At 34.7% G+C, this 22,518-nt stretch overlaps 1 protein-coding gene across 1 annotated transcript; it reads left to right on the top strand.

Moving 5' to 3' along the window:
• Positions 1–1,012: 1,012 nt before the first annotated feature.
• Positions 1,013–9,821, top strand: LOC108742218 (platelet binding protein GspB-like). Its single transcript, XM_018477309.1, is given in 6 exon segments — positions 1,013–1,156; positions 3,194–3,402; positions 3,556–4,001; positions 8,781–9,087; positions 9,282–9,634; positions 9,670–9,821. Coding segments are annotated over 6 exon segments (1,611 nt in total).
• Positions 9,822–22,518: the final 12,697 nt, after the last annotated feature.

Raw genomic sequence — 22,518 nt, 5'->3', positions numbered from 1 at the left:
TGTGCCCCAAATTAATTTGACACAGTAATTTCTGTAGATTATAAGTAAAATAAAAAACTGGATAACTGAATTTACTATTGGATTTAATAAACTTTAGAATTTGAATTACAACAACGAAATACAAAAAGGGAATATTGATAAAGACAAGATGTTGTGCGTTCGACAAGGGTCGCTACCCGAATGCTATTAGTAATGGCAACAACATTTGTTCCTCGTAACCAGCACATGCATACACATAAACAAGACATCTGAAATGTACGTAAACCTAGGAATTTCCCGTGGTCGAAACTACCGCCCGACCGGATGGAACCGGACAAAAGACTCATAAACCCTAGCCCGATCGGTCAATTTTATGACCTGCCTACGTGCAAAATGCGATGTTATAATTCTCAGAAAGCTGGTTACAAGAATCGAATGAATGCTGTCTTATTCCTATACTAATACCGACTATTATTTGTCGGTTTATTTGAAATAACGTAAAATATATGAAAAAATATATAAATGAAATCATTGCGACAAACCACTTGTAGTTATTAATAGTTTTGGAACGTATACCCTGCGAATAAAGAGCTTTTACTGTACACCATTTCAAAAAATACAATGAACACGTGGTTACTGATACTCATACACCAAATGAAATCCCACGAAAGGGTGGAATGTTGTAGACCGCTAGCAAATGTAAATAAGGAAAAATATGGAAACCTCAAAGATATAGTAGACTGACTTTTAAAGTGCGTTGCTATCTTTACAACCTTTTATTNGATGGCCCCCACCCCCTTCGGTTTTATGTATTTTTCATTAGTTTTACCTTTGAATATTGTTTAAGAATGACTATATAAATATTTACGTGCCCAGAAATATATAAAAATTGGCATATTTATTAACATTGAACCTCCACAACCTTTTATGGGGGTGAGACCGTCACTAACTTTTTATGGTACAGAGGTGGGGGAGAAATGGTACACTTAATTATTTCTTGAAATTTGTATTAATCATACCAAACCAGTTTTGAATGTATTAATATTCGTTGATAATCACGTTAATTTGCGTTTGTAATAGTAAGTCCAATATAAAATTATTTTCATTTTTAAGAGGGGTGGATGTAATTATAGTGGTAAATATTTTTTGTCAAACAATAATAAATATTCATATTTTTTATTAGGTAATGAAAATATTTTATTTGGTCTGTAAGTAAATATTTAGTAAAATATGATTTTGAATACCATGAAAAATTGTTAACCGTAAAGCTCAATTCATTATTTCAATTTTTCTCCACTTTTTTTGTTTTCAATATCTGTCTGAAATAAATAATTTTATTTATACTTTAATCCGGTCCTGATGACCTTCAGCCACTTAGTCTACTATATCTTTGAGGTTTCTATAATTTGTTGATATGTGTCAGTCTGCCGCGAATGTCTACGAACGATCAGCAATATTGCTATTTTTATGTAATATAATAATATTATTTTGTTTTATCCGTTTTTATCCCCACTCATTCAGATTGCGTAAGGTCAACTACCCATCCGCGCAGAACATGCTGCCGGTTCTGCATCCAACTAAAGGTTAATTGGGGAATAATTACAAAAAAATATAGATTTACACTGCTTTTTACTGTCCCATCATTAATGAGAATCTTGTGGCTGCCTGTTGCACATCAAGATGAAGATAATGTTAATGAATCTTCAATATGGAAATCAGTAGTGTAATTTTCGTTAACTTTTAATATAAAAAATTCTATTCACAAATGTATGTAATCCCAAAATAAAAATGAAATTCGCTACACTAATTTGGTAATAATGGGATTTTTCCAAAAATCTTCATTTTTGGCTTTAATAATTATATTAGTTGGTAAAGTAGCAATTTCATTTTCAACCGCCTTCTTTTCTATATGACAGACGTCTGACTTTTTTTTCGTAAATATGTTTCACATTCTAATCCTTTTTGAAAGGAAAATAAAAATACGCATTTTTAATTTTTTCAAAGTCATTAGATCTAATCTGTTAACCTTCAGTTAACATTTTAATTTCTTTATTTTTTTACATGTTATAAGAATTTGAGACGATCACGTTTGGAAAATGATTCAAATTAATTTATTTTTTCTATTAGCATAATAAATTTTGTTTTGTATGCGTTAATGCAGACGATCATTTCTATTAATCCCAGATGTTAAATCAGAGCCGACAATACGGGCTATCATGTTTCTATTAATGTTTTGTTTTTTCTAGTAATTATACATTTTTAATCACTTAATTTTGATAAAACGTCTGTAAGTAAATTTGATCATTTTTCATCTTCTGCAATGAGAAAAATTGCCTCTGGTCGGCTTTGATCGACCAGTTTATTCGCAATCGGCGTACTGGACATCTGGACATAGACAATGAAGACAACAAACTAGAACAAAAAGCACGTGGTAGTTTCTAGTAATAACCGAACTTACATCAAATATGATAAAGAAGTAGTAAGTAAAATGTAGACTATCAAAAGAATTTCGTTGATGCAAGACTCGAAGGCCAGCATTTAACCGAATTGGCAACACCATTTATACATATATCATTAACATAATTGTACTTATTGTAAAATTGCAGTTATAAACATTTTACAATTTAAGTTTAATTGAAATGAAAGCGTTTTTATCTAATATGTGGAACACTAGTTTTCTCTCTACTTTACTGATATTAATCTTCAATTATCACTGTTTTCTTTTTTAGGTTTCGTTCTTGAAGTTTTTAATCACATATTCGGTATTTTATCAAGTACATTCTTTATGGCTTCAAGACAAAGTTCAAAATTTATCACAAATTCATTTTCCACTTCGACAGTCAGCTGCTAGTATTAACAAAGAAAACGTCCTACACATAAGTAAAATCGATGATAATAACATATTTAACAAAGGTCTAAATATTGGCATTCACGTAAGCGCTCAACCAAGACATCGTTGTATTCCACGTAAAAGACAAACGCAAAAATGGTGCCCCTCAAAACCAACATGTACCACAACTACAACATCTATTTTAACAAGTACACCTTCGCCACAACATTTTGAGGTAAGCAGGAGAGCCCATGTTAAAAAAAAAAAGAAAACTGACTATCCAAAACACACCACGGATAAACACGGAAAAGAAGAACCAGGAAAGCGCCGAATATGTTGTATGATATATGGATGTTGCATCCACGATATCGGGGATTCATTAAGTACAAAAGCAACACCCCCAACTGTTCCTCCCGAAACTACCGACACTACACCTTCCGATTCTCCTCCTACACCAAAACCACCAAAACCATCAAAACCATCGAAACCATCAAAACCATCAAAACCATCATCATCACAAACGCCATCGTCGCAAACACCATCGTCTCACACACCATCAACACATTCCCCCAAACCAACTACATCGTCTACTTGTAAAACGAAATTGTCAACACCTTCAGACAATAAAACACCTGAAACATTAACAGAATGCCAACCGGGTTGCCCAAACATAACAAATACAGAAAATAAAAATGTATATCATTTCGAACAGAACTTAGTATATTTCATACTCATGGGAGGTAAAGAAAATTGCAATACATCAACAACTTCATCAACAACTTCAACAACAACTTCAACAACAACTTCAACAACAACTTCAGCAACAACTTCAACAACAGCTTCAACAACAACTTCAACAACAGTTTCAACAACAGCTTCAACAACAGCTTCAACAACACTTCAACAACAGCTTCAACAACAACTCCAACAACAGCTTCAACAACAGCTTCAACAACAACTCCAACAACAGCTTCAACAACAACTCCAACAACAAGCGCTACAGAGCCTGTAGCAATAGCTGCTGCAGCAGCCCTTCCAATATCAGTAACTATAAGTGAAGGAAGCAATCAACGTACTGATCGTGATTATGATTTGAGTATAGAAGGAGTTATTACCTATGCCTACTCTTCAACCGATAAAGCACCCGTAGACACAATACTGACACAACAGGCACATTCAACAGATGAACCGAGTAGCACAAAACAAGTAATTAGTATAGAACTTGATGAAAACCCAATCGTTAATGAAAGCAATAAAAAAGATTCAGAAGAAAATTATGAGTCAGTAACTGACGTGATTTCAAACGAAAATTTTAAAAAGAGAGAGGCGGATGAGGCAGTTCTAGAAAATGATCCCAATAAACCATTGTTATCAACTGTAACACCAACGGTACCATCAGTGCAGGTGGTTCCTCTTGTTACAACATACGAAATACTTCCAACCCTTTTACAGTACGATAGTTAGACATATTTCGTAAATTTTTCTAAAATCTAAGAACTACTATTTAGTTAATAGGTACTTTCTAGAACAGTAATCTAATGTTACTGATTCGTTTATTAATTGTATCTATTATTGTATGTCTAAATGTTCAATATATTTGCCATGTTTTGGATATATCCTTACGTATACCTATAGAAAAAAATAAACAATTACATATACGTACTGAATTTCGAAATAAAACGCTGCAAATAAGTGATCAAATTTTGACTTATTTCACAGATATCCTTGATATTCTCTGTTTCTGCCCTTACCGCAAATCTGCATATGGTTATGAGCAATTTTGGCTCCTATTTAATACTCATGTACATCAGTGACCTCAACTTTATTTCTTTATTGGCCGTTTTACTATTACAAAGGATATTTAAGATTAACATAGCGATCAACATTTTTTTGCATGGCCAAGGACAGATCAGACTTCTGTAGATTTGAATTGTTAAATTTGCTGGGCTTTCTTAACGTTACAATATAAGGTGGCAATTAATATTTTATTAAGAAAGGGCCATACTGATCTTTTTTCTAAGCTTACCTAGTTTTATTTAGTTAAAAAGGTACTGCTGATGGATTTGGTTAAGCGGTACAAGCTCTAATATTAACAACCATTATTATTTAACCTCTACACAGCTAATTAATATAAAATTGTTATAGGTAACACTTGGTATGATTAAAATAATAAATACATAAATAATTAAAAACCACATGGTGACAATCATACACAAACACTTTAAAAAAAAAAAGTATACAAACATCTACAAAAAAACATTCAAAAAACTTGTTATATTATGTATCCAAAAAAATTAATAAAACTGTAGTTTAAGAAGTGGAAATATTAATGATTGTTAATTTTAGAGCATGTACCACTTAAGAAAATCCATCAGCGTTACATTTTCAACTAAATAAAACTAGGTAAGCTTGGAGAAAGATCAATGCGGTCCATTCTTAATAAAATATTAATTTCCACCTTATATTTTAGCTTTGAGAAAACCCAACAATCTGGGCGAAACGTCGACGGTATTTTTTAGATAAAGTACTTTTATCCGAATATTGATTTGATTAAACAACTGAATACCAAATAGGGGAAGAATGATCAATAGAAGCTGTAAATTTGAGTTCCATGAACATGACAATGTAAAGTATATAATTTCACCACAATACGTCTCGAGTTTTTCGACATTATATTACTTTATTACGCGTCTAGAGATGAAAAGGACGAAATTGCTGCTGAGACCACATGCTTACTTCCTCCCGTGGTGCTTATGCTATTTTTCATGACTCTCGACCAGGAATTGAATAGAGAGTTAATAGAGAAACTCAGCTATGTTCAATATCGTTACCGTTTAAATAAAATTTTAATGATTCGTTGAACCCCCCCCCCCAGGGGTTCCTTGGGGCGCAGCGCCCTTAATTCCTTAATTACAGTTACCCTTAATATAATTATATTTCCTTTAAATAGAACTATTAGTATTTGTACTTGCTAGAAAAAATATAGGAATCACTTACCAAATCTCCGTAGACGTCACCTGACATCTGAAATATACAAAAAAAAAAAATTAAAAAAAGAAAATAACAAAAATAAACAATCATAAATGAATATAAATAAATGTAGAAAACGCTGTGATAATAAGAAAAAAAGCCTCGCTAACCAACAGGAGCATAACAGTTTATTATTAGTTTAAGGTTCTTCTTTGATAACGTCATTTAGTAACATAAACGTCCATATTAAAGTACCTATATTACTGAAAATATTTAAAAACGAAATGTATGCTGGGACACATAGTAGAAGTGCAACTTCAACGGACAAGCGAAAAATACGAATCGCAACAAAATTTTTTTTAGTAGTGGTAAAAGCTATCGTTATTGTTCATTTTCACTTTTCTTTACAATACGGATAACAACCCAACATAGTAAATTCATACCATGATGTAAGGAACCTTTAACGAAACGACTTCATCCTTCTACTGAAACTAAAGGAATAAAGTCAAAATTTGAAACAACGTGGGCTCGAACCCCGCCGTACTGTTAAGTGAAAAGTTACAAATATATTATTAAAGTGAATTTTACTTATAGACGAGAGGTATTACGAGTTTTTCTGTCACGAAAGAGCAGGGAGTTCACTAGAGTACCGGTGGCGTGTGCTGTGCTCAGCTGCTGTTTTCTTAGCCCTCCACGTAGCTGGACATCATTGCCTCTATTTGCGGTCTGTGTAAAAACCAAATCATGATTTGCAGTAAACCTGTGAAAACGAAATGTATGCTGGGACACATAATAGAAGTAAAATTTCAACGGACAAGTGGAAAAACGAATGACAACAGACAAGTAGAAAAACGAATGGCAACAAAATTTTTACTTCAAGTTTTACGGGCAGATTGTTAATGTACTTGACCAGATTGAAAATCTGCCCGTAAAACTCCAAGTAAAAATTTGTCCGTTGCCATTCATTTTTCCACTTGTCCGTTGAAGTTTCATTTTTACTATGTCCCAGCACACATTACGTTTTTACAGGTTTACTGCAAATTATGATTTGATTTTTATACAGACCGCAAATAGCGGCAATGACGCTCAGCTAGGTGGAGAGCAGAGGTAAAAAAATAACAGCTGAGCACAGCACACACCGTCGGGACACTAACTAACACAGACTCCTCGCTCGGTGCGCGGCTGCGCATTATATCGATCTAATACAGCCGTTGCCCTCTCTCCACCGCCGCCAGCCTTTCTCCCCTTTCGCCCCAACAATATTATTCTTTTATCATAATGTTCACGGGTTCGAAAAAGAATTTTTAAAAAATGATTAAAAACTTTTCATCATCATAAGGTCATCAGTCCTAAGACTGGTTGGACACGTACCTCCACTCTTTCCTATCCTGAGCCAAACTTCGCATTTCCCTAAAACTAGAACAACCCACATCCTTAACTACTTGCGAACAGTAATCCAATCTAGGTCTACCTCTACCCCTCCTAACTCCTGTTTCTGCCTCTAATACGTCTCTGACTAGACCTTCATGCCTAAGAAGGTGTCCTACCAACCTGTCTCGCCTATTTTTTATTGACTTCCACAGAGTCCTCTGTTCTCCTATTCTTTCTAATACCTCTTCATTTCTAACCTTTTCTACCCACGATATCCTCATCATCCGCCTATAACACCACTTTTAAGCCAATAAAAATTTAACTTTATTTAGGAAAACAGAAAATAACGTAAAACTAAATTCTCTAAACACTCAACGTATCAGCCCGCCTTCGGCGGGTAGGAGCATTAACGAAACTCCAGTCTATCTACCTAATAACCCTACAATAACGTCTCTAATGCATATATATCTCCAAACCTAACCTCATCAAACACAGATAACCTTGATTCTCAGTTTACTAACGTGTTTTATTCATTTTATTCACAGAAAGCATTAGTGTAATGCATTTCCTAGTACAATATCGGAATTTCATACAATTTCTAGGAAATGTATACATTTCCCAGGATATGTGTGTATTAAGAAGTCTTTGAAACAATATTTTATAGATTTCTTAAATAACCTCGGAATTGTATATATTTACTAGGAATTGTATACAATTCCTAGATTTCATTCATACAGTGCCGGCTTTAGGAGGGGAGGGAGGGCGACCAAAGGGCCAGGTACTACCAGCTCAACTTAACCACATAATTTGGATACCTATTTTTATCGATCTAAAGGAAAACTAGACTCAGCGTATTAACTTTTATAGACTTATCACGTAGGAGTGGGTAAGAGTATTCTATATCTAACAAACACGACCTGTCATTTTGTCGCTTGTCGTGTCTCTCACTAAATAATTTTTCTTTCTTTGCTTTTTACATACTTATAAGTTCACAAGCAAATAAAAAAAGTTTGTTAGAAAACTTGTACGTTATCAATTACTTACCTAGTGTAGTGTTGATTAACAACAATTTATTAGCATAAATAATTAAGAAAATTAACGTATCTGCTGTGTAATTAATATTAAATGATGGCGTAAAAATAGCCAGCGGTTTACCACAGATAAGGCACGCGTTTTTTAATAAAGAATTATTTTAGGATATTTGCAAGCAATTAAGTAAGGCTTGAAACTACTAGTTTAAAAAGGTAGTCATTTCCCACGTTCAGCATATTATTTATTATTCCGTATGTAGCATATAAATTAATTAATTAAAAACAGATATATTTTTATGAGCTATATATAATGATACACTAAAACATTAAATTTGATATTTTCTTATAATATAATTAAATATATATAATGCGAATTAACCACTATTATATCAAGGAAGATTTGGGAGGGTATGGAAGCATACTTATGGTGCTGGGACGTAGATCAAGTTGAAATCGATATATCCTTATTTTCAGAACCTTCTTCTCAAATTGAGCCTTGTGCAGATAAATCTCTTACAGCTGTTTGAGCTGAAGGGACAATCACAGAGCGGGTTCTGTTTTTGCATTCCCAGTGGCATCAAGATAATGCACATCATCAGTGCCTTCGCCACTTGGAGTTGTTCCTTCTGGTGTTGGTGTTGGTGTTGGTGTTGGTGCTGGTGTTGGTGTTGGTGCTGGTGCTGGTGTTGGTGTTGGTGCTGGTGGTGGTGCTTGTGTTGGTGCTGGTGCTGGTGTTGGTGCTGGTGCTGGTGCTGGTGCTGGTGCTGGTGCTGGAGCTGGTGCTGGTGCTGGTGCTGGTGCTGGTACTGGTGCTGGTGCTGGTGTTGGTATTGGGATTGGGATTGGTGCTGGTGTTGGGATTATTAATTTTGGTGTTGTTTCTAGTGTAGGTACTGTTGCGTTACAGTTTTCTTTATTATTTGCCATTAATATAAAGTAGATTAAGTTCTGTTCAAATCGGTATATGTTACAACCTGGATTTGTGTTGTTTGCGCATTCCGGTGGACATTTACTTGTTATTTGACATGAAGGCGTGGACCCCGTACCGGGTGGAATTTCGGTGGTGCATTCTGGTGTATCAGTTGTTTCTGTTGATTCAGTTTCATCTGGTGTGTAATCTGGGTCGGGAAGAGTGATGGGGGGGCCGCGTGTAGTTTTTCTAGTTCGAGTTCGAGTAGTTGCTCGAGTTCGAGTAGTTGTTCGAGTTCGAGTAGTTGCTCGAGTTCGAGTAGTTGTTCGAGTTCGAGTAGTTGCTCGAGTTCGAGTAGTTGTTCGAGTTCGAGTAGTTGTTCGAGTTCGAGTAGTTGTTCGAGTTCCAGTAGTTGTTCGAGTTCCAGTGGTTGTTCGAGTTCCAGTAGTTGTTCGAGTTCCAGAAGTTGGTCGCGTTCGAGTTGGACATTTTGGAGTTGGACATGTTGGAGTTGGACATTTTGGAGTTGGACATTTTGGAGTTGTATTACATGTTGCCGACTGAGGAACGTCTTCGAGGCAGCATCCAATCATCATCCAACATACGCGGCGCTTTCCTGGTTCTCTGTTGGATATATGATTTTCATTTGGATGACGACATTTGTATGGTTGGCGGCAAGGAAATTTTGGATTACATGGTTGTGGTGGTTGAGCATTTACGCGAACATTAAGGTCCATATTTTCGTTTTTATAATCGTAATTACTTATCTTTGAATGCTGCTGGTGTCGAAGAGGAAATCGAATTTGTGATAAATTTTGAACTTTATCTTGAATCCATAGAGAGTGTACTTTGGAGAGTATTGAGAAAATGATTAAAATCTGTAAGAATAAAACCTAGAAGCCGGAAAACATTAATTAATTGACATTTTATAAAATATAAATTTCAAATTAAATTAAACATTTTTTTAAAATAATCTTGTCCATTCAAATTAAAAGGTGTAGGTACATGAAGGGTCGCAGTACCTATACTAATTGTATCACTAAAATATTGAATAAACAATTGCAATTTTCAATCCATTAACATTATTAATGTCAGTATTTTTTGAGTTTGCATGGTGTTGATTCCTCTTCAGATTTTTTTTTTCGTAATTTTAAGTAAAATATTTTTACAGTCTCAGTAGTTTTTTGAGATTCTTTAACAGAAACAATTAGGTATTAGTTTAAAATAGAAAGACGAAGAAATATTCTCAGATATAATGTAAAAAGTGTAACTGTTTGCATTTATACATACCTAAATGAATGATTATTTTTTTATTTCATTTATAGTTTTGGATACCTGACATTTATGAATATGAAAACATATCAAATCGAAAAAACTACACCATATATACAAATAAAATATTAAACGGTCTAACAAGTAATATTCTTTTTAATGAAAATGTAATAAATTACTAAATAATTTTCTTTCCATTTAATTGTTCTTGTCGAAATGATGAATATTCACTCGGGACAATAATTGCAGTCCTCTGTATATGTACTATGCGTGAATTATGATACCCTTCACAATTTATGACCGATGTCCTCCCGAATGATAAGTAGTGGTATAAACCTCTACGCCAGGGGTGACTAACCTGTGGAGCACTTTGAACATTCTTCCGGTTCGCGAGATTTATCATTGTTTACAAAATATATTTATTTTATAATGGCCGAAATAGTAAAAACCAATGTCTTAAAAAAATACATTATTTGTCTACTCACATATTTAAAAATTAACTGTCGAAATTATGAGAAAAAAAGCGAGATATTAGCGAAAAATCGGTTTTGGTGACCTTTGACCTTGAATATTTTAAGATACGGACACGAGATTTTATGTGACTTTTGACACAACATTTAGAATGCCAAAATAAAAGTTAATACAGGTCTGACGAAGGAAGCTGGCGAGCGGTCGCGCAGGTACTTGCCCATTTATGACCTATTTGGGTAAGTCACTTGGAACCGATACACAAATAAGCTTTCAGTAGGCGTAAATTATAGTAATAATACAGATGGGACAGTAGCGTACTAGAAAATAATGTAAAAACATGACTTATCAAAAAGAAAAAATTAACCTATTGCTTTGGTTTTATAGTTAGTTTTCACATTCACTGTCACCATCGGAATCTCTATCACTGTCACCAACATCAACAATTACTTCTTCTGTTTGTATGTCTATTACTTACTCACTGATCCCTGCTTTTAAATATTTAATCTACGCCCCTGATAGGAATACTGAAGAATGAGGGCTGCAATCTTTATACCTAAAACTGCCTACTTTTACCAACGCGCATCCACGCCATTTTAAAATTTCCGCTAGCTTCCAGCGTCAGGCCTGTACAAGTTTACAGCTTATTATCTCTCATTTCGAGGCGAAACCCCTAATATGACTGGACTTTAATGTTGTAATTAATATCAAATACTTAGGTCTGTCAGCCCTAGAAGCTGTGAAAAAATCAAACCTTTAAATCAATACAATCAAAAGATTGGACCGTTTATGACGCATATTTTAACAACCGCAAGGGAATCAAAGCGTATACGGTACTTCCCATTGATCTGTAAAGATGAAATTTGGTAAGAAGCACAAGCAAAGAAAAAATCTAAAAATTGTAAATTTATATTTATATTCAAAGATAGAGCGTAGCCGATGTTTCCAGTATGTAGTATTGAATCCAATACCGATGATGCTACACGAGTGAGTGTGATGAGGAGCAAAAATTTGTAGTACCACGTGATTTAGGGCAAAAATACACCATCACTGAATGTGGTGGCTTAGAATGTTAAGAACTTTTAATCATATTTAACGTATTAGTGGGCCAATTTTTGTGAAACTGCAAAACTAATCAATGATTTAATAAAAAATGTGAAATTTATCTCAGCCGCTTACGAGAATATTAGTTACATTTTTATGTATCATCATTAGAGTAGTAGAAAGGGAATCATACGCTGATAATTGTATTTGTAAATGAACTAATTGTTTTTGATCTCTTTTAATTCATAAATTACCTAGTAGGAACCGCAAAATTTTAATTGGTTTACATGTCTAGCATTAGTAGATATTGACACTAGAATAGTTTCCGTTTAATGGAAATCACGCTACTTGTTTTTCAGTTTCATATAAAAGAACTACTTCTACGATGATATAATTAATATGAATGTTAATGTTACTACTAAAACAATGTGTTTGTGAATTTAAATTTTGCTAATGATGGAAAAATTTTATTTCACTATAAGTATATCTATCTATTTTATTTAATGATAGACGAACTTTCCATTGCCTTATGGTTGAAACATAAATAATTTCTTCAATTTGGGAATGTTTGTATACAATATTTTCATTTAAAACAGTTACCTTTTTACAACTATTTTACTTAAATTAAAAATACTAAAAGAAGCGCTTTAATAGAACTTTAATTAATTAATTACATTATAAAAGAACAATTACAGAACTACCCATTAGTAATCATGGATACATATTTATTGATAATTGAAGTGAATTAATTTGGTTAATTTTGAAAGTACCCTTTCTTTTGGTTGAATTGGTGAATTTATACATTAAAGTATTCTCTAAATGTCAAACAAATTAATACGATCATTATTGAGAAGGTACAAAAAAATATTGGAATTTTAAATATAAACACAAAAGAATGCGACTAAATCAAATGAAAATAAAGAATACTAATATTTGAAAAGGTAAAGAATTTCCTAACATTTACACGGGTATTCCTACGAATACTATATTGATGATGGATATTTATTATTTTTTCTTATGTCTACAAAACAAAATCATTTACATATAGAACAGTATCATAAGATCTTTAGCAGTAGATGGCCTGCCTCTCTTGCTCTAAGTCATGTGCTACTGTATATCTATCCTTTTTATATGCTGGATTCACCAACCAAGCGGCACGCGCTGTCCATAGTGAGTATTATAAGATCTTTAGTTACATCATGATCATCAGTCCTAAGACTGGTTGGGCACGCACCTCCACTCTTTACTATCCTGAGCTAATCTTCGCATTTCCCTAAAACTAAAACAACCCACATCCTTAACTATTTGTGAATAATAATCTAATCTAGGCCTACCTCAACCCCTCCCAACTATCGTTTCTGCCTTTAATATGTCTCTGACTAGACCATCATGCCTAAGAAGGTGTCCTACCAACCTACCTCGCCTATTTTTTTTTTACTTCCACAGAATCCTCTGTTTCCCTATTCTTTCTAATACCTCTTCATTTCTAACCTTCTCTATCCACGGTATCCTCATCATTCGCCTGTAACACCACATTTCGAACGCTTCTAACATTCTCTTTTCCGCAGCGTACACCGTCCATGTTTCGTACCCATACAGCGCCGCGCTCCAAACATGCACCACAACAACCTTTTTCGAATTTCTAAATTAACAGTTCGCGAGCATAATAGTGACTTCTATTTATTGAAGGCGACTCGACCCTGCGCTATGCTCTGCTTTATATCCCTACTACACCTTCCGTCCTGACTTATCTGATTTCCTAGATATCTTAAAAAAACCTTTGGGTGTTTCATTCCCACCAGCCAGTAATGCTGGTGGGCGGGCAGTCCCTCCGGACTACGCCGGAAGGTAGGGCGGAAGGCCCTCTTCAGCCTGCTTTCAGGAATCGTGGGAATGGATGGGTGGTGGTTCGGGTAAGAAAGATGAGACGGACGAAACGAAGACAGAAGAGAGTGAAAGATTATCTGTGGAATATTACTGCCTCAGCATTTGCCTAATTGATCCAAGGAAACCACAGAAAAACTTGGACCAAGGCAGACGGACCCGGAATCGAACCGGCGTCCTCCCGAATGCTAATCAATGGTCTAGATATCTAAAATCAGCCACTTCTAATTTTTCGTCACTTATCTTTATAATCACTCTTTCCCTACTTTTTCTTCCCTTGCATACCAGTATTTTTGTTTTACTTTTATTTATTTTCATACAGTACTGTTGTGTTAATACCGCTTCAATTTTATTTAAAGCTATCTTTAACTCCTCCTTGCTAGATGCTAATACTGCTATATCATCTGCAAATTTCAAAATACTAATTTTATGCCCCTGTATATCTATCCCTACAGTTGTACTGTCTTTAATGGTGTTGATCGCGTCTTCCATGTATAGGTTAAAAAGGTATCGGTGGCAGTGTGCATCCCTGTCTGACTGCCTTCTTACTTCTTAATGTTTACTTCTCTAGGTTGCAACCCTAGCTCTATAACTTCCTACATTTTTAAGTATATTTAACTTCTTGTCGCATTTAACATTGTCAAAATCTTTTTCTAAATCTACAAATCCTATGTATGTACTTTCCTTTTACATTACATTACAAAAAAAGATCTTGACGAAGTATTTACATACCTACAACTTTGCACGGAGTTAAACTCTGGCTGGTTTTTTACTATTTTATTTTATAATGCATTTTCATCAAGCAGAAGTAGATTCAATTATTTCTTAAGTTAAAGAATGTGAAATCGTCACAACACTCCCCTCGTAGTGACAATTATCACGAAAAGTGCGTGTATTGTAGGCGACCCAGCAAACTAGCATCTCTCATCACACTCATCGAAGCGTAAAGAAAAATATTTTCCACGAAAAATAATTCTAAGAAAGTTGTCGCTTTGGTTCTACTTGGTTCTGCCACCGGGACGCGATTATTAAATTCATACTTGTACAGCACAAGAACAGCCACCTACGTCATTTCTAAGTACAATTTACGCTAGTATGCCACCCCTAAAGCCAATCGTCTACAGCACATCTTATGAGATTCTCGAATGTTTTCCAACTCACACACTGTTGTGCAGCTAAAACATAACAAATGCATATCTCACATTTCAAATCCGGGGAATTTAAACTAATCATAATCTAATTATTTATTAATTTTTTACTAATTTCTTGTTTCTGTTTTTAGCTGTACTTCAATGTATCAGTTGAGAGAGGTTTGTGTTTGTACAACTCCGGGAATTACCACTGGTTTATAAAAAAATACCAAAGCGGTTAGGCATTTATTACGCTGGTCCCAAGTTTTCTTATTTTAATAAAAAGTAAGAGGACCTCAAATATTTCTTCATGCATGCATCTGTCTGAGGCATGCTGAATAAAACCGCAAATATTAATGTTTCACTCAATATAATAGGACCGTTCGTAATTTGCAAAATGAATGTATATGTTGCTCGTTACAAGTTTCAATTACAACTAATATAAACATAAAAGTTAATTATTTACCTGATATTTTACCGAAATCATCTTAGTAATTTCATTCGGAAGGGAAAATTATTCTCCTTATAACGTTGCAACTTGACTTACAAAGCAGTGGAGAGAACGACTGTTTTTGCACTAAAGTTTTGTGCCTGATTTCGTTAAACAGTTACTATACTGCATTTTGGCAAATGAAGTAAAGATTAATTTCGAAGCAGTATTTAGGGATTGTTTTTAAACAATAGAAAACTGGACTTTTTACCGATAAGGTAATGATAGGCCTTATATTATGACCATTAGGTAAGTTGTTTGCCATTATTGACCATTTAAATATAACAACATTGTTCACCATTGTCTTAAAATTTTATTGGCTTCTTTTATATCGTATATTATTTGATTTTTATTTATTGATTAGCCGTGCCAATTCCTATTAACTCGGCACTTCCACCCAGACCCAGTTCAACTAAATCAATTGTACAGGCCTAGCAAAAATACCAACATTAATTCCGACTACCCAGTGAAATGTCTTTAAAGGTCGATGTGTGTTGCTTCGTGAAATTAGTGCGTTTTCTTAGGTTTCATCGACGTCTTAACAGCAAACCACTTAATGCATACTAATAGGATTACTTTTGAAATCAAAATTCACTTCGTTCATGTTGCCTTTTCCTAACTTTTAATATAATTATCATGTGTAAACCGCAATCGAAATGTATATTTGAATAAATTAAAAACAAACTGAGTTCTCTATACATTACTGCCCTGTCTCCGTCGTAGACTTTGCACGAACCGACGAGGGAACGACTGGCGTCGCTCGCTAACACTAGCCAGCAAGAAAAAAGGAGCGACGGATGTGGATAACAATTGGCGGTCAACTAAATATTTGCAAATAATATTTTGATATAGGTAGTTACAATAACAGTAGGAATTAAATTGCACCTCATGCAGTGCGGTCAACCTGCCCACTGTGCCCACTGAAAGAAGTTTGTGAGGGCCCTAGCTGGTGTTAAAAGGGGCAGTAGTAAATTCGGCCTGCCCCGTTCAACTCTATCGAAAGTTGAGTCTGTCAATTCGGCCGGAAAAATTACTTATATTTAGGTATTGGAGAGGGCACCTCCCTTTTATATACTACTAGTTATTGTGGAAAAAAAACTTATCAAAGAAAACAGCACTTTCTTTTAGTAATGCAATTATCATACGTGTAGGTACATTAACATGTAATCTTTAAAAAAAATGCACTAATCTTCTTATACATTTTAAAAACATATACAAAAGTAATGTGATATTAATTCACATAATCTAAAAAAACAGCAGTAAATTAACTAATTAGAAAACCACTTACCCCTACTGCAAGGGGTTGTCTACTAAATAATACTCATACTATCAGAGAGTATGTAACAACATTCTTATAATCCGCGTTTAGCACTAAGATATTATTTTTATTTTCTGCGTCTACCTGAGCACAAACCGGTCGAATTTACAATTTATTTTTAAGGACTACGAAACTTTTCCTGTTGAATTTACTGCTGCAATTTACAAAAACACATTAAATCGGCCAATTGAATAACAGTAAAAATTTAATCTTGCTGAAACTTAGGATTGATAAGTCTATCCGCGGAGCGATTAATACATATAGATTTTTAGCTTTGACTATAACATACTTGAAGTGGGCGAACGCTAATATATTACAAATTGCCTTTTTAGTTATAACTGAATAACATTAAAGTTATATCACTTTTTACGATCACGAAAAATATTTTATAAATAAACTAGGATTCCTTCGATTCTGCAATGCAACTTGTACGAACGCTGTTCCTGTTTTGTTTGTGTTACTCGCAGATAAAACAGAAAAATCGTATGAAAACTTATTTAGACACTACTCTCAAAGAATTTTTGGAGAATATCCAACCGAAGTGTTTTGAAGCGACAATTATAAAGGTATGCATTTACATTATAAAGTGTGAAGAAAAGTTAAGTTTCAGTTGAACATATTATTCAATTGTAATCCATTGTAAATAGGATTACATATTTATTAAATTGTCAGGGAGCTACAGGCAAGACGCTACTACGGGCACGCACTCGGCTAGATTGATCGTTCTACAGGAGTCACAGCTTAATTGTCATTAAATTCATCATTCCCAACTTTTTCCGAAACAAATTTTAAATTCGTTTTCAATTACCATTACATGTGTTTAGCTTTTTCACTTAAAACCTTTTGAATTTCCATCGTTCTTGTAAAATCAAATTTTAAAATACAAATCAAGTAGTAAGTACATTGATGGTACACCTTAACTTCTGTCCATATTTTCTTACTTGTTAATAATAACTTTAAATTAAAATAAACACCTTAACACGACCGAAACAAAATATCAAAATTTATTCTGGTTATCAATACATCTACAGGGTGCTTTTTATTTATGAACATTGTAGTACTTTTTGACACGTATTTAATAAAATTAAATTTTTATTGTATTTTCTAAGAACTACTTCATTTTATTAAAAATCAATTTTGACGATCATTCAAGATTTTGTCCCACAGTTCTCTTTGCTCTTGAACACTATTAATTTTTAAGTACGTAACTATTCCAAAATCACTAATTCTTTACCACGTTTACTTAACGTAATAGTTTTAAAGAAATTCTGGTTAGTTTTGATTACTTCACTACTACACTTTTGTGTAAAACGAAGTTATCTTTTCAACTGTTACCATACTGTAATCAGTTTAAGGGGGTAATCGGAGTAATTACTATTGCTGTTGCATCTGATATTTACCGAGAAAGGGCAGTTACCTAAAGTTAGCATTGAGATAAAGATAACAATAAGAAATACATTTACTTTTACTTTTATGATGATCATCATCATAAGGTTGTCAGTCCTAAGACTGGTTGGACACGCACCTCCGCTCTTTCCTATCCTGCGCTAATCTTCGCATTATCCCTAAAACTAGGAAAACCCATATCCTTAACTATTTGTAAACAGTAATCTAATCTAGGTCTACCTCTACCTCTCCTAACTTCAATTTCTGCCTCTAATATGTCTCTGACTAGACCTTCATGCCTGACAAGGTGTCCTACCAACCTATTTCGCCTATTTCTTATTGACTTCCATAGAGTCCTCTGTTCTCTTATTCTTTCTAATCCCTCTTCATTTATAACCTTATCTATCCACGGTATCCCCCTCATTCGCCTGTAACACCACATTCCGAACGCTTCTAATTTCTTTTCCGCCGCGCCCACCGTCCATTTTTCTCACCCGTACAGCGCCTTGCTCCAAACATACACCTTTAACAACCTTTTTCGAATTTATAAATTAACCATTTGCGAGCATGGAAGTGACTTCTTTTGATTGATTTGTTTTACATTTATTTATTTTCATACACATAAACGGAATGATATAAAAATAAAAATACATATTTACATCATCTAACATTAAAAGAACCTTGCATTTGTCCGAAAATGTAACTCTTCGGAGAACTATAGTAATTAAGAGAAGGTATTGTTATTTCGCTTGGACGGAAGTTAAGGCATGGGATTAAGAACCACATGTAAAAAGGTGCATCACTTATTTGATTGGGAGTTGAAGCGCACTCACGCAAATTGTTCTACTCTAATTACCTGTTGTTATTTATTATTTATTTTGTATGCTGGTATGCAAAAATACTGTAGCGAGTACGAAGCGTGTTTGTGTGCCATAGGGCATACGTGTGTGTGAGTGAAAAGAGTTGGATGAAGCGACAAGCGGTAACAAAGCGGAACTTCAGCGGCGGCTCGCGAAGGCGTTAAAAAGGGATGGCCATGATCCTGAAATGTTCCTTTTCAAAGACGAATTGTCGCAAATGATAAAAAGTAAAAAAAAAAGTAACAGTAAAAGTTTGGAAGAAAATAGTAAAAGTTTGGAAAATAAATTGGAAGAAAATAGTAAAAGTTTGAACGTGAATTGGAAGAAAATAGTAAAAGTTTGAAACGTGAATTGAAAGAAGACAATAAAGGTATGGAAAATAAATTGGAAGAAAACAGTAAAAGTTTGGAAAATAAATTGGAAGAAAACAGTAAAAGTTTGGAAAATAAATTGGAAGAAAACAGTAAAAGTTTGGAAAATAAATTGGAAGAAAACAGTAGAAGTTTGGAAGTAAAACCACCAATGTTTGACGGAAAGTCCTCGTGGACCACATACCACATACCACAAGCAATTCGAGGCGGCTGCTAAGGCGAATAACTGGGCGTCTAAAGAAAAAGCCACTGCGTTGACCGTTGCGCGCCGTGGAGATGCATGTGACATTTTGAACACCCTTTCCCGGAAGAATTGGCGGATTATAAACAGTTGGTAAAACGGTTGGAGTTGCGCTACGGCGAGGCTCGTTTAACAGCGGTGTGTCACATCCAACTGAAAACCCGTCAGCACAAACCAACGGAATCCCTACAAGAATTCGAGACCGATATTGCGAGACTGTCTCGACTGGCCTATCCGAATACTTCAGAAGATAGCGGATGCATTGGAGTACGAAACTGCTAAACGGGCCTATAGCAAATAGGGAAGGGTTCGGCTACTGCATGAAGAAACGGATTCGTCAGAATCTTTAGAAGAAACCGTCTGCCGAATCATCCCCAAGTTCGATAAAGAAACTCGAAAGCTCAGATGTTGGAATTGAGGCGAACTAGGTCCTACGAGGAGGCAGTGGAGGAAAAGTACTCCTTCCCCAAGTACTCGACCTCAAACAGACTGCAAGCAGTATGATCGAATGGAAAAGAATGAAGAGGCAATTCGACGCGTCACGGTAATCGATGACGAGTGGTTACCTGAAAATATAAAACACGACCAAGAAAACGACCCCGACTTGAAGAAGAATTAAGAAAACTCCAAATATGAAGCCGAAGGTAATCCATTTTAATCGCTTGGCTCCATTCGCCGGTGCAAATGAAGAGGAGGCGCGGGCCAGATTATTAAGAACTATTCCTTCCGAGCCCACATTCGAAGAGTTCATGAAGGAAGGCCCCCGTGTTAACAGGAGATTTGGAGTGAAGCAAGAAATCCGACGAGACGTCTTTGCTATATCCAAGGAATATTCTCTGGTCCATTGCGTTTCAAAGAATCTCAGAATGAGCCGGGGTATCGCGTCCGAGTTCAAACGCAGATTTGGAGGTTTGGAGCTCCTTGAAGACCAAGTACAGAAGGGAAAAAGACGACGCAATATCTATTACCTAGTAACTAAAGGAAGATGCTCTGATAAACCAACTTATAGAGACCATTGGGACGCAGTAATGGAACTCCGCGGACATCTTCTGGAGAATAACCTACAGAAGCTGGCGATTCCGAAGCTTGGTTGTAGACTAGACAACCTAGATTGGAGGATCGTACGGAACATGATCGATGTCCTGTTCCGCCGTACTGGAATAGACATTTTGGTTTGCAATAAAAACCCGAATCGAACCAATCATCAGAAGACCGTGAACTGTTACTTCTATTCCCGGAGCGGATGTCGTGAAGGCGAGAACTGCAGATTCCGGCATGATTCTGTGAAACGTAAAGTGAAAATGTTTCGGGACGAAACATCCTTAAGGAGCACGAGCGTGTTTGTGTGCGATCGGGCATACGTGTGTGTGAGCGGCTTATCGATTCGCTGACTAGCCGCGGGCGCCTTTCTTCATGTGCGCCGTATTTGTAAATGTGTGTGTCCTACCTGCGTTCTGGGAAAGCAATTAAACAGTTCAAAGAAAAAGAAACTTTTCCGGACGGTTCGAGAAGGTTCCCGAAAGGAAACAAAAGAGTATTTAAAGGAAGAGACGATCGCCGAAAGGGTAAAAATAAATTGACCGTTGCGAGAAATAAATTGACAGTGATAGTGAAATAAATAGCGCAGTAAGTAGTGATATATCAACAGTAGTGTAAATAAATAGAATAATTTAACCTAAGTTTAGTAATAATTTAATGATTTTAAGTTCTTTAGTAATTTGTGTAAATAAACAGTTTTTGTCGTTGTGAATCTTAAAAGTTAATTTTGCTAAACCCACGAACATTACAATAGGTACTAAGATTTTAATAAAAAGCAGGCGCCTTATAAAAACGGCATACCTACTTATATATGTATTTAAATATACAATATTAAATAACATGAAAAGGAAAACTTCAACAATGTAGACGCAATATACATTATAAATAGAACTAGAGAATTCCTTATTTCAATAAGGCAAGAGGAAAATGTAATTCTAAACCTAATTTAGACCAAAATTTTTGTTAGAAAAGTTAAAACTAATCAGAACAGGATTTTCAAAGACATCACCGAAAACGAATAATTGATAAGTGTGAATCTAATGCAGTGAGCTTTGGTATAAATATATATTCTATAGAAAAGAATTTTTAAACATTTCTGATAAAATTACAAACTTTTTACAAGATAAACTCATAATGGTTGTAGAACATTGGATCCAATCTCAAACATTCTCACAAACCCTTTGGACAAAAAGAATATTACAAGTGAAAGTACTGAAAAATTGACTCTGCTGAAATCACAAGTTATAAGTGCTTCTTACGCATTTAGAGATATTATTTATATGCTCTTTATATAAGGCGCGATCTGCTAACAATTTGTCGAAATGGCAATTTTCGGATAATTGCTTACTACTAATAAGTTAGCTACGGTTAATATGACTCCTTTTGGAAAAATTCACCAGGCGTGTGGCGTGACGTGTGACGCTGTGACGCGTGGCGTTACAATTTTTGGTTGTAAGCCCTAGTAAATTTCCTTCCTACCGTCGATAAAGAGATTTCACTTCAAAAATTGATTATAAATTAAGTAAAATTACAGTTAAAAAAAATCGCTTTTTGTAACCACAAAGATAACTGACGTTACATTAAACAGTTTTCTTATATTTTTTTATAATGTCGATAACAAACCCGGTAGTAACAAATATGAAAATTTTCATGAAGATAAATAAAAGAGGTAAGTTACCGCTGCATAGTTAGATACCTACTCTATATCTACTAGCGAACACACGAAATAAATATTTCAGATATAGACCCTTAATGATAAAATTTTTCATATCTGCCATTATAGAATATATAGAAAAGACTATGGAGTTTGATTGCTAACGACTTTATGAAGATAACAAAAAATCTGTTTAATATAATGTCAGTTATTTTTATGGATTTATAATCCGTTAATATTTCGTCGTATTTTTTCAAATTATAATTGTACT

Source organism: Agrilus planipennis, unplaced genomic scaffold, assembly GCF_000699045.2.
Source record: "Agrilus planipennis isolate EAB-ADULT unplaced genomic scaffold, Apla_2.0 scaffold313, whole genome shotgun sequence".
NCBI classification, from domain to species: Eukaryota; Metazoa; Arthropoda; class Insecta; order Coleoptera; family Buprestidae; genus Agrilus; species Agrilus planipennis.
This window is presented reverse-complemented; position numbering and strand designations above follow the sequence as displayed.